At 37.2% G+C, this 17146-nt stretch overlaps 1 protein-coding gene across 1 annotated transcript in view; it reads left to right on the top strand.

Annotated features, from left to right (window-relative positions):
• GABRA2 (gamma-aminobutyric acid type A receptor subunit alpha2) overlaps positions 1-17146 on the top strand; it is a 60465-nt gene that overhangs the window by 17259 nt on the left and 26060 nt on the right. Inside the window, exon 3 of the mRNA XM_068402937.1 lies at positions 12374-12441. Within this exon, the coding sequence (XP_068259038.1) occupies positions 12374-12441 (68 nt within the window). The remainder of the gene's footprint in view (positions 1-12373; positions 12442-17146) is intronic.

Here is a 17146-nt window from a genome sequence, read left to right as displayed (position 1 = left end):
TGATTCTCTGCTGGGTCAAGCCATGAACTCATTGTTTGTCAGGACTTCTGTTTAGCAAGAAGCTTATATCCATGACCATCCCATGGTTGTCCTGCCAAATAAAAAAATGTTAAGAATAAAAAAAAGGCAGCTTGGCAGCCAATCTGATTTGTGTTGTGTCTCAAAACCCAGACCTCTATTCCTCCTTTCCCTGCGTTTCAGCAACTGTGGGGTCAGGGAAGTGTAAAGAAAAAGTGTGCCTACCTGTTCTTATGCACCCTGGGTATTTAGGGTGTTAACATACACAGAACCTCCAGCTGATTTTAGTAAGTCTATGCTAGCTTTTTTGAGAATATTAGAGTAGTCGCAATAAACATTAATTTCCTGTACTTCATAGTTATTTCACCTGGCTTAAAATATGAACTGCTGGCGGGTTTGATAGAAGGATTAGAATGCAGTCTAGTTTTTCCGACTGTGTCACAATCTTCTGAAATGCTATTACAGAATTTCATAGAGTGTTACCTATTAAAAATATATTTGAGGCTCCTGCTGCAAAAAATGCATTGAGTGCCCACTAATACACAGTGCTATTAAAATAAAGGCACTACCTTTTTCTACCATTGGTTCCTGTCATGCTTGAATGCAAAGTACAAGGCTAGTAAAAGATAAAAGAACAGTAGCTCCATTTTTAATGACTGTACAATCCATGACTGTAGTAACCAGGCACTATACATGGACAGTAAAATTAATCTGTATGAAAGGATCATAATTTTCAATGCTTTCTTAAGTCTGTTGATCTCTAGAGGAGCTCAATCAGCCTTTGGAACTTGGGAACATATGAATTTCATACTTTGATAGCAGCAAGCCTTGGGAAGATGCCAGCCTCTGGTGACAATGATGTTTGCCACAGAATAAGCAAGACTGTTCTTCCCAGAGCTTCATCCTGGCTTCTGTCAGCTCCAGGGTTCCAACTCTTTTTGTCATGGCTGACCACAGAGACAGGCATTCTCCAAAGGCTTCCTCTGAAGCTGGACATTGCCAGTGGAAGCCTTTTCCACTGACTTCAGGGCACTCTGGCATGCTACTCAAATCTTCATTAAATAATTATCAAGGGTAATAAGCACTGTGACAACGTCTGTTTTAGCTTAGAAAAAGCAGTGTGTAGCCAAAGGGTGAAATCCTGTATGTTTTATGTATGCATTATCACAGTTCCTTGGTCACTACAGTGTGAGTTCTGTGGCCATTTCACATGTCCTGGGTGGGGAAGATTTGACCTCTGATGCCCTTTCAGAGAATTATGAGAATTTGTTTATTTTTTTTTTTAATGTTTGGAATGTGGGATGGTACTGAAGGACAGCCGCCTCTCATACCTTGTACTTTCACTGGCAAGTAGACATGTTACCAGCATAAGCCTAAGTGGCTCCTGAAATCTAACCTGAAAAAAATCTAGGCTGAGTGATCTTGGATAGAAAAGCCTGTGCAAGAGGAGATGAACAAGAAAGTAAGCTAGCAACTAAAATCAAGTGAGTCAGGAGCTATTGTGCAATCAAGACATATCTTAAGAATGCCAAACTTGTCCACTTCATGACTGTAAAGAGAAACTAGAAGCTGCTGCTTTTTTAAAATGATACCGCTATTATGGGGAGATGTGTTTTGGAGTACAGGAGGGGTTGGCAGAGTGAGTGTATCAAATGGGGCGAATTATAAATGCTGTGACTTGGAATAAAGCACAGAGATTAAACCTGAAATTAACCTAGAAGGGTAATGCAGCAGAATTTGACAGGGTATTCCATGAATAAGTACCAAGGTCATAAAATTCAAACGTTAAAAAAAAGAGAGATAGAAAGACTTCTGAATATGTTTCTAAAATATGAAACAATTTTGGGAATTGTTCTGACTTACCTGCATGTTATGGTTTCCTTTCTAATAGCACAAGCTTTTAAGCAGATTGGATGGAAATATAGTTGCATAGGAATAATAACTTTGCTATCCCTACTTGTGTGATGACACTGATTCAGATTGGTCTAAATAATTACTGCTCCACTTTATCAACGTCTGCTCCCTTCCATTCCCAGACTTGTTTGAATGCTCTTGTTTTCTTTGTCTTCCTCTGTATCATTCTTTAGACAGTGTTGGGGCAGTTAGGTTCATTTTAGCTTTATCGTGCCCATCCAGTTGATCTAAACAATGGAGTAGTCCCATTTGTTACTCAGCCTCGTTATTGTATACAACCTGATGGAAGCTGTAGTGTCTAAAGGGATAAGGTTTAGTGCTGATTTTTTATTTTTCATTTGAATACCATGTAGTTTTAGTTTGCTGCCACATGTGTTGTGTGTTAGCTGAGTTCATTTTACTTTAACCTTTTAAGTAACCCTTCTCAGTAAGATCACATTTCTTCCAGCCAAACTCAACTATATTTTCACTTTCATGTTTCTATTGAACATTTTGTGCAACTCCAACTAAAAATGACTCACATTTGTTGTGTATTTTAGAGCTGGATGCTTTTTTATTCTTTTTGCTTTTTTTTTTTTTTTGATGTGTGAGGATGTAATGAAAAGGGAACAAATTGAGATTTGGTGGATTTCATGATAGTCTGTTTTTATGGGAACAGATTTCATATTATGTGTTTAGATTGCCCTTCCCAATGACTTCATTCACTCCTTGTTCTATTTTCCACATTTTGTTTCTCCTTTTGTTAGTTTTAACATAGTCAAGACTACTGTTTATAATTACTCAACTGTCTGAAATGTTTATACAACCAAAGCATCCATGTTACATTATCTTCAGAATGAACCTGTAAATTGGAGGGATATTCTGTTTATAAGATAGGGAAAAAATCCAGAAAGATGTCTAGATAGTTAATTGCTGTCTTAATCACTTGGCAGTTGATACCTCTGAGATTGTAAAAATGTTGCTTGAGGTGCCAAAGGTCTATAAAGCCCAACAGTAATGACCGAGATTATCTACATTTCTTCTATTCCCCATGCAAAGAACCAATTAAGTTATGCACTTCTGTGTTACTTCAAACTCTCTCTCATGTTTAAGTACAAGCAGGATTCAAGGAAGATGCTGGTTGATTGGTTGGCTCGATGTGGTATGGGCTGCACCAGTCTGTACAGTAGCCTTCTCATCAAGGATGAAGTGCATTCTAACTTAAACATCTTATTTATTCTCTACCTGATTTGGAAAAGGGATCTGAATCCATGTCTCCTACTTTCCAATTCTGTTAACTAGACACAGGGCTTTTGATCATTCTGTGAGAGTGGTCTCTTCCACTGGAGGTGTTTCACTGTGTGTAAAATATCTACATATGGAGCAGAGCATGGACTGAGGCAGATGTTTTGTACTGCTGGATTGTAGAACCATTCAGAGTCTTTGGCCAGTCAGCCCCATACAGACTGAGGGCTTAGGTTTGGCAGTGCTTACTTCTCAGGACCACCTGTACAGTGGCATTCATTGCTTCAAACATCCAGGTCTCCTTTGTGGAAGATGGGGAAAGCTAGGCATGTTGGCACACCTCAGAAATGGTGTGGGCATAGCTTTAACTGTCTGCAAAAGCAGTTCATAAAGTCAATAAACTGAGTGGGAATCTGTCAAGCTAACCAATTAAAAAATGCTGAAGAGAGCCATGCAGCTGAAGCCTTTTCTATCCATCACAGGTGAAACATCCAAGTTTGGGTGGAAGAACATTAGCAGCTTCCACTTCATCTCTTCTCTGTGGTGTGCCCCCTCTAGACCTCATGCCATTCCTCCTTTCCTGAAAAGATCCGTGAGAGTAGTTGATAGCTTGGGGTGATGGAAACTTGTGAGAGAGAGAGAGCACCTCTTGTCAAGTGCATGCTCTGATTTAAAGCAGAGATACAAACTCAAGTTACTGTGTGTCAGGGTCTGTCTTTACCACAAAGGTGAATTTTCTAAGGGCATGCTTCCTCAGTCTTTGGAAGGAATTGTTCTGCTTTGTGTAAATAATTAGATATCGAGCAGAGACTTCAATTTATGTCTGCTACATCCCATGAGTACTGCTAGGCTGTGGAATCAGTCTCTTGCTTATTTTCTTGCTTTTTCTCTCAAAGTCTTTCTGGCCCAGTAAATTTGTAATTATTTAAAGTTTGAGGAACTCATTGTGACTTGGCTGAGAGCCAGATCTTTAAGCTGCTTGGCAGCATGAGGATATTTTTACCCTAAGGTGGAAATCTAAGCAGACAGGGAATTTTAGGTACTGACAACGTTAGACAGGAATTTGGGACTAAAGGGGATTCAGACAAATATAAGTGCAAAATGTAGTCATTATGATCTGGACCACAGAGTCATTCAGATTAACTTTTATTGATTTAAGTGGAAACTTGGAGGTTAAATAACTTTGTGGAGCTTATCCAATATACTCAAAGAGATATTTGGTCACCAAAATCAGTCTTTAGCCCTACCCTTGAGTGACTTTCTCAAACTTGTGTAGGAAGCCTATAATAAAGTTAAAACTGCATCTCAAATGTCACTTGTGTCCAAGACTCTTCGTTCATAGGATCCTTTGTAAGTGTGTTTAATTTTGTTACCTGAAGTAATAAGGTTTACAAATTAAAGGTCTCTTGATAGAGAGAGAGAAGAAAAAGTAGGAAAGATAATGTTTGTGTATGTGATCTGCATTTTTTTCTTCTTTTTGAGTTACAGTTAAACCCCAAATGTGTCATATGCATATGAAAATTCTCTTAGTAACGTGTAAATGTATCACTCAGCACAGAAAGAACTTTTTAATTTTCCATTTGCTAGCTGGAAACAGTATTCTTACAGTTTGCACCAGTTTTTTTACATACAGGACAAATCTTAGTGATTACCCAACTGTGGAGATATATCACATTATTTGAGTTGCAGATATGCCTACATTTCATTCTGTGCACATTTTGTGGGTAACCTACCCCTAAAAAAGACCTTAGCTCAGCTAAAAACATACCTGAAAATGTTTTCCCAAGTCATTTTTTTTGCTACAGAAGAAAAGGATGTTGACAGTTAAGCTAAACATTTTTTTCCAGGTTAATGTGTGTTTTTTTAATGGTCAAAAAGTCTCATTCACTTCTAAAGATACATCTACTTTTAACTTAAGTTTTATATTACAGTAAATTCTCCCTTAAGTTTATATTTTCCTGTTATTTCAGACTTGATATATATATATGCTGAATAATAAATACTACTTTTCTGAAATAAAAATTCCAATTCAAGAATGGGCTTTATCACAGAATCACAGAATCACAGAATGTTAGGGATTGGAAGGGACCTCGAAAGATCATCTAGTCCAATCCCCCTGCCGGAGCAGGATTACCTAGACCATATCACACAGGAACGCATCCAGGCGGGTTTTGAATGTCTCCAGAGAAGGAGACTCCACAACCTCTCTGGGCAGCCTGTTCCAGTGTTCGGTCACCCTCACCGTAAAGAAGTTTTTCCTCATATTTATGCGGAACCTCCTGTGTTCCCGCTTGCACCCATTGCTCCTTGTCCTGTCAAGGAATGTCACTGAGAAGAGCCTGGCTCCACCCTCATGACACTTGCCCTTTACATATTTATAAACATGACACAGGACCAGGTATTCAGTTAGTCTAAATGGAATAAGGGTATTTATTTCAGTAATTTTTATTTATTTTAAAATATTTTTTATATTTATTTACAGGATTGCTTTACAGGGTTGCCCAACTTCATGAGTTCTTTGTAGTCCTCAGGAGGTTCTCTGATAGTCTTTACATGGAGCTGTCTATTTAGTATATGATATAATGTCTGTTAATAGATACAAGCTCTTCAGAAGGAAATTGTTTGGGGTTTGTTAGCCTACTGGCTGTCAATTCCTGTATCTTTCTCCGGGATATATTCTGTTTCAGTCAACACCATGAGAAATCAAGTACAGCACCCAATTCAGGTCTCATTTACACCAAAGTGAATCAAGAGAACAACTGTTAACAGGAACACAAGTATAATGGGTCTTACTGGTAAGCTTACTCTACATATGCTTCGTTTGAAAGAAAAGTTTACTTATGGCTCCTATTAAGAAATTGTCTTGCTGATAATCGAGGATAGAGTGAGGCTATTGGAAGTGAAGCGCTGATGTCAAGGAGGGAAGTGTATTTGTTTCTTCTCACAGTTGGCTTAAATTTACAAATTGGAAGTGTATTTATGTATGCACATGTGGCTTTGAAACTGTTGTATTTTAACAGTGGATAATGAATGAAGATGCTGAGTAATTGGATAGATAAAACTGTCACATAAAGCACCAAAACCAAATATAAAGAAGAACTGTCAGAATAGTGTTTTGAAATATCTACATTCCTATGGATTTTGCTTCTCTTATGGCTCCACATTGCATGGCCTCCTCTAACCCCCCATTCTCTGCCAGCCAGCAACTGTCTTGAGCTGTCAAGAGAAACACTAAGGAGCTTGTCAGATAAGGGCAGCATGTTGAGTTGGAACAGTGTTTGATGGATTAAGACCCTGGCTGTTTCACCTGTGCAATTCCTGACTTGTATTATGAATGACAATTTCAAAGCCTTTGGGCAACATTGCCAAGCATGCCCTTGGAGACCATATTACAATGTCAGAACAATGTCAATTCCAGTTAAGTATTTTTTATAGCAAAATAATTAAAGTAACATCAAGCTTTTGACAGCATTTCCACAAAAACTCAGAAATCCTCAGTTAAGGCTCCCACAGCACTGCAGCTTGACCTCCTTTTTTATTTTTTGTTGACATAATTAAAGAGCGGTATTTTATTTTCACATTTTTTTTGCATGCTGTAGCAACCCTTCACTTACAGCCTTGCAGTGTTCTCCTGGGTACTATTTACTTTACATTTAAAATGATGTTTGTAAGAAATTGTTTTCATGCTATGCATTAGAACTGCATATGTATATTTTAAAAGCTCTGTCCCACCAAGGATACTTTTGATGGTTTTGGATTAACTCAAACAGATTGGCTTTTATTTTAGCTGCCCAAACCCTGGATTTATAGTTTTATTGACTGAAAATTCAAATAAAATAAAAAAAAAAAAAGTCCAACCCAATCTACTAGTCTGTTTTCTTGTGAAGATAGCCTTGACACATTAATGGATAATATAGCCAGCTTCACGTGAATGAACATCTGGAACCTTACTGATGGTCCACTCTGAAGACTTCACAATGATCACACTCCTTTCTTCTCTTCTTTTAAACATATCTAGAATGAGCCATGCATGTTTTGGCCCTACTGTCTACGAAGAAATGATTGTACATTATTTTGGTGAGAGGAGAGGAGGAATGAGCAAAACAGATCATTCTCAAATTTGAGAAATATTCAGAAAATTTATTTCAAGAAGATAATGCTGCCTTAGAGTTCTCCAGGAAAGGGAGAGCTCTCAGGTGTGCCCAACCCTGGATGTCTAGCTACCCCACGTCACAGACACTGGAACCCTGTGTACGCCTTCAGAGGTGCAGGCAGCTGAGAAGGGACATTTGAAAGAAAGCAGAGAAGTTTTGTAAACTGCCTGTCAGACAGCAGTTCAAAGGAACTCATTCAAAAGTGAATTGCCTCTGTGGAAATTTCGAATGTTGACAAATTGGTAAATGCTGATGAGGAACCTTTTCATCTGCCTTTTCTGACCATCTCCATTACACAACATGTGATTGATTTAGAGTTCAGCCACTGCAAATTCTCTGCCAAGCAGCATACTTCAGCTGAGCCAGCTCTTCTACTGAGGAACAAGTCAGCAGGACTTCAGACCACCAGAAAGGGTATTCCAGCAGCAGGAGAGCTGGCATAATGGAATGGACAAAGGCACTGATACCAGCTGTAACTGAGCTCTGAACTCCTCTTCTAATTTTTGACGAGTCAATGATGTTGACATTTTCCAGTATGAATACTTAATGTTGGACAGCTGAAGCCAGATTTGGTAAACACTTGGACTTCACGTTACTTGCACTTCATTTAATCCTTCTGCCTCAGCTTCCCAAGTTCAGAACAATGAAGATAATAAAATTATTATCTTCAGAGAGGGGTTATTTTAATTAATGTTTGTAAAATCCTACATGTAATTAAAGCACACAGTAAACCCAGCTAAGGATAGATAAGGACTTATAAATCTTCTGTAATTTGATATATTTATTGCTTTTTCTTACTTCTTGATTTTTTTTCAGTGTTGATATGACAGTTCAAGTAAAGAAAGGGAATTAGAAGAAACCAGTTCTTGAGTACCATGTGAAACACGATCTTAATTGTTATTGGTTTTATTGCTTCTATAGGATGTGTTTTTCTTCCTCTCTTTATTCTTAACTTCATGACTCTTTTTTTGTAGTTTACCTGTGGCTTCCATCTTCTGAGAAATTGGCCTAAGCTAAGTCAGATAAGGCTTCTCTTTTAACATTTATGACCAAGGCAAGTTAGAAACAATGCTATAATAGCATTTACTGAATTTCAGAGCACTTCATGTGATGATGGCACCTACATGTCATGTTCTTTGGCTGAGATTTTTTTTCCCCTAAAAGAAACATCAGAAATAGAAACTATATCCTTACCCTTTCCTGTTTCTGTTTCTTTGTTTAACCTTTAAAAGCATCGATTCTGAATAACTTAACAGCTCACAAGTATAAATGAGTCACCCCTCCTCCCAACAGAGCATTATTCTTTAAAAACTAGACTTTTTCAAAAGTACTAGGCCTCCATTGATTTAAGTGCTTTTGAAAATCAAGCCTTTTAGTTATGTGTTTACATGTCAATTGAAGAAAAAGATTTTATAATTCTAGTGGAAAAAACTTGTCCTTAATTTATCTCAATAAAATACACTCTAGATTTGTACACGAACACATGTTGAATTGAATGTGTTTTAGCTGAGTACATTCCTTTGTCTTTTGCACAAGCACTGATGATCCAGAACTGTTTGAGTCTCCAGTGGGCTAAGCATGATGACTTGTGCTGTTCTCGGCAGAACATGAGTTATAAAAAGCCTGTAACTGTGGTGCCTGCTGGATGAATTCTGATTAGAGAGTCCGTCTGAAGCTGTGCTTTGTGCCTCTGAATTCTTTTCAGTAGGTTACTAGTGGGACAAAGTGGTATGTTTTAATACAGACTTATTTGACAAGCATGTATTTTTTCAAACCAATAACTACAATATTTGTTGTAAAAAAGGAAGATTCTTTTTTTTTTTTCTGTAGACACTGATTCTGAAACCATGAGTTCAAGTTTGTAATTCAGAAGAATCTTTATTGTTACACTATGTGAAGTAACAAAGAAGAAACAGACACGAGGCTGAGGCTGCTAACACTAACAGATGGTAACAATATAATAATATATTTGTAAATAATTCAAGATTTATTACATTTCAGCTTCTTTTTTCTTTAAGGACCACTTTCCCTGTATGTAGAGTATGAATAGGAACTTATAAAATATGCAGAATTTTGAGAGAAAATGGAAGGCAGAAATAAAAATCTGCCAGTTCCTCTTTTGTGTACTTTCCTCTTTCTTTTTTTCCTGTCTTCCTTTGTTCTGTTTTCTTATCCTTCCTTTTCCCTTAGTCTTCTCATCTCTTGTAACTTTTCAGCTTCCCTTGTCCCTTTCATACCCTGTTTCAAGATGTTCTACCTACTCCCTTCACTCTCTGCTGTGGCGTGGTTCTCGCCTGAGGAGAAGCAGCCTGGTGGAGCACCTGCCATCAGGATGAACCCTCACTTCGGGGGAGAGCAACTGGTTGCATTGAAACTCACTGCTGTCACCACTGCTTGGAGCTAAGCTGGTTTAAGGCCATTTTGGCAAAAAAAGAAATAAAGGTGCATGATTAATTTGCGCCCATTCCCATTCCCGAGTCTACCAGGGATGAGTTCTCAACAGGACTTTTTATATACATTGAAATGCTTGTCTTAATTATGACAACCTGAAATGAAGCTCTTGTAGCTGAGGATCTGTGGATAGAAACCCTCTTCTTCCTCTCCATCTCCCCTCCACTCCCCAAGTCTTGATCCTTCACTCCAAGGATGTGAAGTGTTTTGGACTGAGTAATGCACACCAACAAGGGGCATCTGCAGACTGTTGTAGTAGCATTCACCGATATGTTGTGGTCAGTTTGTTCGTTCTCAGCTCTGTCTTCTCTGCTCATTTCTGATGGGGGCATGAATCCAGAAGTATGTAGAAATAATATGATAGAATATGGGACATTTTCTTTAATTAAAACTTAAAATGCAAGGCAAACCTGAAGATTCCATGTCCTGTAGTTTACTGTATGCAAATTGTAAAGTCATTCTCATTTGTCAAATAATACGTCAGATGCAAACAACTGATAGCAATAGGGTGAGGTTACAAGAGGACCATACTTCCAACCATTGCGGAGGGGATTGTGCGTACAGATTAAGATTTGCTGAGTGACTTTGTTGCCTATAGTAGGGTTCCCCCAGATTATATCAGTATAAATGAAATTAGCTTTGGTTCTCTGCTGTTGGGATACTTGATTGTCAGTTATATTTTTGTAATACCAGTGTTTTTCATGGAATTGTACTTAAGATTTTGTGTTGTCTTTATAGTACAAGCCAAATTTCACTTTACAGGCCAAATTTCAATTAGTCCCTGCAGCACTGTTTTACCCCCTGAAGAGTAGCTGTCTTGTCACTTTTCCATTTCATCTCAGCCTGTGCCAGGTAACCATTTGGAGAGAATAATGTTTTTTTCTGGAGAGTCTCTCACAAGCAACGTGCAGTCACTAGTCTTCTGAACTGTACCTGTGGTTTCCGTATGGTATTTCTGCCAGACCCATACTTTATCCTTGTTGAATACTAAGAACGGTGCAGACTCTGCACCTCTTGTTGTTCACTGACTTAAAATTAGTTTGTAAGATGTTTGGAGTACAACTCAACTCGGCTTGTGTATGGATGCTGCATATGGGGTTACAGAAGTCTCTATCACACAAATATCTCTCAGGATGTGCAGGGGAAGTGTGCTTTTTGACCTTTCAGAGTGACACATAGTAAGAGTCAGCCTTTATTTGTTTGTTTAAAAAGCAGAGATGACCCTGGAAAGAAGATTCTTTTGGCTAGGAAAGGCTTTACAAAGTCCTGTATTCTAATAAGCACATGCCTAGTGTTCAGCTGGAGAAGGAAATTCAAGTTTCCTTCAAGATGAGAGTGCAAGAATGTGTCTCCTCCATGCTCCAGAAGTTTTCTGAAAGTACTGTATCACCCCATCTCTGCTTTGAGTGCCACTACATCCCTTTGAAAATACACTGCTCGTCATGTACATCCTCAGGAACAGTCTTGCCTTTGCCCTGTGGCTGGTAGAGCATCTCCCATCATGGGTGAGAACTGCTGATTTCTCCCAAGAGAGGGCAGTGATTATACTGTTGGCCTCAATACAATTAAAAGTAAAATCTGCCCATGCCACATATTTGTCAAAAGGTAGCTTTTAGGAATATAGAGTATTGACTATCCATATTAAATTAAATATGGAAATCATAATTTAACAGCAGGATCACTCATATAACAGGCAGCTGTATTAGTTTTAGGAATGGAAAATTCTGGGGTGAGTCAAGTTGCAGCTAGTTGTATTCAAATATTTCTTTTCCAGCCAGCAACTGCCTTTAAGGCAGAGAATTCCTTGTGTTGACTGTCTTGAGTGCAGACGGTAGTTGGCAACTGCTGTAAGAAATTTCCTGCAAGTGTGTGCTATCCCTCTTAGTGAATATCGTTCCATTTTGAGCCTAATTGAAAACTGAAGCTAGAAAACTCAGCAATTCTTTTTCCCTGCAGTACAATATTTAATATTCTGATTTCACGGCTGTCTGACTACAATGATTAGGAAGAACATTTTCTTATAGTATTTACAGTACCACAACAATATATCAGGAGCATCATGTATCAAGGGAAGGAACTATTATGTTAAAATAAGTGCCACTTAAAAACATACCCAATTAAAAAGTAGGATGCTGTTGGGTGTTACATTTGGTGTGGTCAATAATTGCTTTGTAAGCTTTTTCTTGTCTTTGGCTTTGAAAAAGCCATTCAGGATGAAGAAAGAAGCCTTGAACTAAAAAGGCTTTAATAGGAATGATCTGGAACAACAGAGATAAAACCTCTGCAACAAAGGCATTTTATGTTTAGAACTGTACTACCATGTGAAGTCCAAGACAGTGTGGTTATTTCTGCTGGTGGAGGAATGAGAAATATGTGTGTAGTTGCTGGTGATTGTATAGTCCTCTAACTGAAACAAACTGCTCAGTGGGACAAACTCTCATCCAATACCTCTGTGTTAAGTGGGGTAGAGAGCCCCAGTAATTACAACAGGATACTAGTTAGGAGAAGTAAATAAGGACAGAAACATGTTCAAAATATCCCATAATTTTGCACAGAGTTTGAAGAAGTACTATAAATTTAAAATATTTGCTTGTTTTTTCTTTTTATATCAGATAGTATTACTGAAGTCTTCACTAACATCTATGTGACCAGTTTTGGACCTGTTTCAGATACTGATATGGTGAGTTTCTGAATCTTTTGCGTATATGGTATATGGTATAAGGTATATGCTATTAGCTTCCTTTAAACTTGTATTGTGCTTTTACTTATTGTGGACAAATTGGAAATAATTTCAATGAAGCCAGGAAGTGCCAAATCCCAGCAGTTCTAAAGATGGAAATTGGTTTATAGACATTACATGATAAGTATGCTTGTAGTAGCTGTTTAGTTTGGACCAGTGAATCTTCTGATTGTCTCCACTGACTGTACTTTGGTTCATATTCTGGAGCAATCTTGAGGTGGGTGAACTGGATTCCTCCTGGATGAAACTAGAGTGAAAAGTGCACTGTAGGAGCACACTTAATATTGACAACAGTCTGAGGAACCTGACTGGAGTCAGTCTAAAATAAACTTCTTGAAAGACATATCTTGGAAGTTGGGTCAGCATCACGATTGTGTTGTTCTGCAGATCTGTCCTTCATAATTTGCACTATTTAGTAACCATTTAAAGGAAGTCAGTGACATTAAAATAAAGAAACTGTCAGAATATTTCTCTGGATTACAGTTTTTCATGAAAACAGCAATGGAAAAAACGCAGAGGCAAGGCGTCCTTTGTGAGCTCACTGCAAATCATACACAGCTTGGGGAGAATGTGTCACACTGGGGAGAAAGATCTTCATGGATATAACATCTCTAAAAGGAAAGAAGGGAAGGACAATCTGAAAGTTACTTTAGCTGCCCTTGCCATTCCTGCAAGAAATTATTTCTTGCATGAAATTATTTTTTCAAGCGTTTTGAACATTCATGATTATATACGAGACATATAAAATACTACCTATGTGTATCTCTAGGTATTAAAAAATGAATATTTTTAAAAATAGCCAATATTTACTTTTTCTATGAAAACTTTCAGGTTATGCATCACACAAAACAGGAAACATCTTGCTGTTACAAGCTAGGTTGCAATGAAACTAAATATTTCACAGTATGGTGTGCATTTTAAGTTATTTGCTCACTGACTAACAGGTAGTCATAGCTTTGGAGAATATATTCGGGTTTATTGTGTTTTTTGTGTGTGATAGTTTCAGTTTTCAAGCTTTGTTTTGATTGTGATGAATACATTACTGAGGCTTCATTTCATTGGAAAAATAGATATTTGTTTTCTTTTTGTCACTGTATAGGTTTTTTCCTAATGATATTAAGTTTCTGAAATGATTCTTTTTTTATTAATAATTATAAAAACAAGTATCCACAGCTATATGCAAACATCTATGCAAACAATATGAACATCTTGACCTTGTTAGTCTAGTATCTCGTGACTTCACAGTGTTTACACTTAACGGTATTCCCGTGAAATGGAGAGAAGATGTTAACCCAATTTTAAAGATGTGATATGGAGGCACAAGGAGACTTACCCAAGGCTGTGCAAGTCATCTGTGCTTGAATGGAAATTTAATGAAAAGCTCCCTGAACCTAATCCCTGGCTCCTGAAACACTGCTGACATCACTGCTGACATCAGTGTGTAAATCTGTGGATAACTCCATTTGCAGACAGGTATGATGGCACAGTAAGGAGTCAGGTTGGTTGATACTACAGCTCTCATGGGTCTGAGCAGAGGTTTTAATCACAACAGAGTGCAGTGCATCACAATGGCAGCTGTTACTGTAACGGGTAGGTCTATTTGCAGATAAGTAGATAGGTAAGTAAGAGCAGTTTTATACTCACTACTACAAGTTTCAGGGTTAATTTGGCTTGTTCAGTTGATAATTATAAAATCATTTTGAAACATATGAGCAGTCAATTAGAAAATTTCAACATGTGAGTTTTGAAATAATAGCTTCCAAACTATCACATGTTCTGTCAAACATGAAGGTGACATTAGAGTTTTTACCATGACTACTCTTTCATTTAGGTATTGAATTACTGAATTGATAATGTAAACTGCTATGCAGAGGGTTTACTGATATTTCCTTCTGTAAATGTTGGAAGCTGTGGAATATTCTCAATTTATAAGCTTCATTAGAAGAATAAGTTTGACTCTTGCCCATGTCCTCCTAAATCTCCAGAGGATCCCAAACTGAAACTCAGACCTTTTTTGGAAAGTTGGGTCCCAACCCCTGAAGTTCTCTGCTTTCATAGCGTGAGTAGTGAGGTCCTCAGTCATATCAGGTTTTTAGGCTGGACACTACTGTTGCCCAAAACTCTCATAGTCATTGCTGCCAGTTGGATTCCTTCTCCTGGGATTTTTCATAGCAAAGAAAGTCAGCAGATGTATGACTGCACCCCTTTGTATTATATATTTTCTAGTTTGTGTTTTTTCCCCTTCGTTAGCATCTTGTGCAGAACAACAGTGCTTAGGAGAAAAGCCTGTGGAAAACGGGAAGGGGACTCACTGCCATTGGAGATGATTAACATGTTTTATAGTATGGAACAGGGAGGTGGCACACTGAAAATGACAGGTGCTAAGAACACTGTTGTCGCATAGCAGTGTTGATTCACAAAGTTGATAAAATGTCATCCTAACCTTTATTGTTGAATTGATAGCAGTTTGTGAGGTTTCTGTTTTCCTCCCTAAGCATAGTAGTTCCTATTAATGATAATATGGTATCATGTGCAATCTATGAATCAGTATGATTGACAGAATATAGGTTTTTATTCATATTCCCTGTATTTTTCCAGTATCATAATTTTGCCAAAAAATAATTCAGTCCAGGGGAATTTGATCTTTGACTAATTTCAGTCTAGTTGAAGTTGTCATTGAAAAATTTAGGAGGTAAAAGCTGAAGCTGAGATTTTTCTGCAAATGTGTTAAGATTCAATAACTTTTCATCCTTGTGGATTAACATTTTGACTAAGTTAAAAAGATGCTACTCTTTGTTCTGCCCAAAATAGTTAGCTACTAAATCTTTTGACTCTTGGCCAGAACTCTGCTGCATACTGTGCTTCAAATGAACTGCTGTGACTAAAAGATGGGTGTACTCATATTAGCTGTATTATAAAAATGCTATTGTATGTCAACCACAGTATTTAATGTCAAAGGAAATGCCAATATACAACAGGAATTTTCAGCTTCATTTTGCAAACTATGAGAATCAAGGAAGGCAAACCAGAACATGGGATTAAACAGATTTTACTTTCACTGTTCTGTCTTTTTGAGCTGTTATTTCTCTGAAGTGTTTAAATTCAGTATTACGATGCTATGCCTTATAGGCTTCCAACCACATCAGTGACACAAACGTATTTTGACATTAGCCTGAGAGAGGAAAAGCTGCATTGTTTAGAAAAACAAACAAACCAAAAATTGAACAGAACAATTAAAAAAAAACCCAAAACATCTCTGAATTTTCTAAAGAGAGGTAGAAAATTGTGATCTAAATTTGTGATTTAAGAGGCTAATTAAAACATTTATAATTAAATTAAAATCTGTAATATTTAAGAATTCTGAGGTGAAGGATAATTTTGGTTGGGATATGGTTTGTAGGATAACAAAATGGAAATTATTTAATTTAAACAAATAAAACTGATTATTTCCCTTTTTTTTTCAAAATTAATTAATTGCAGTCTAGTAGGTTGATGTAGCTTTATATATATACGTATGCTGACAGCTCTGATTTTAGCACTGCAAGCAAAGTACTTTTACAGTTGTTTTTCTGAGACTTACTTTCTTTCCAAGCTCTCTGGACACTTTGGCTTCTAAAATTTCCCAGATAGCCAAGACAGCCATAAATGCTGATGTCCTTGAGAGAAAAAAAACCCATAAATAATAAATGAGAAACGTATCTACTTTTTAAGCAATAGTTATTGTATGTAAGACAGAGCATATAGCCACTGAGAGCCTCTATATGAGGTCTGCTGTGAAGAAAGTTTGCAAAGCTTTTGCCAGGTTTTGCCTCAAAGCAGCCTTTCTAATAAGCTTCCTGAAAGTTTTGTGTTTCAACTTTCAACCTTAGCCTTTCATTGTCTTTGGGGAGTTTTGTTTACTATGGTTACATCTTTGTTTTTCCCTATTTGTTTGTACCCAACAATTTTTCCTAGTTTCTTGCTAGTATACTTCTACTTTTTCACTCGAGTCAAGAAACATGAACGTTTCTCTGTAGAGATGATCATACCCAGCTAGTTCATCACTATACACACTTCCATCTTGTCAGTTTTCAATTAAACTTTCAATAAGCATTTCTGATTTTTCAAATATAGCCAGAATAGAAATTTTCAATGAAGGCTGAAGGTCAAATCCCAAAACGTCCACAAGGATTGTTACAGCATCTCTCACTACAACTGAGGATAGTTCTTTAGAGAAAGTGGCTGAACTGGGAACCATATTTCTTTTTCTGCATCTATTTTTCAGAGTTCCTCATTTCATTTTGTATTTCAGATTTTGTTTTTTCCTGTGAAACTTACTTTTTAGCTGTTTCAAAGTCTAATTATTAGCTATGGTTCCTTAACTGGAGGGAAGCTTTACAAGGGATGTATAATATGTAAGTCAGGACAGAATAAGGGAGTGCTCCAAGATTATTTTTTTCACAAAGATTAAAAAAAAAGTACTGCAACTAGTTTACTGTAGCCTTTATTTTAACTGGGTAACAGAAGACTAAAGACTAAAAGGTAAACAGAAATGTTAAATACACTTGGTTTTCTTGTGTGTTGGGGAGCATCTAGGTTGTCTTTTTGTTGTTGATATGTTTCTGAAAAGTCAGTAAATTGTTTGCTCTATTCCCTTTTATTATAG

The sequence above is a fragment of the Nyctibius grandis genome, chromosome 6 (genome assembly GCF_013368605.1).
Source record: "Nyctibius grandis isolate bNycGra1 chromosome 6, bNycGra1.pri, whole genome shotgun sequence".
NCBI lineage: Eukaryota > Metazoa > Chordata > Aves > Nyctibiiformes > Nyctibiidae > Nyctibius > Nyctibius grandis.
This window is presented reverse-complemented; position numbering and strand designations above follow the sequence as displayed.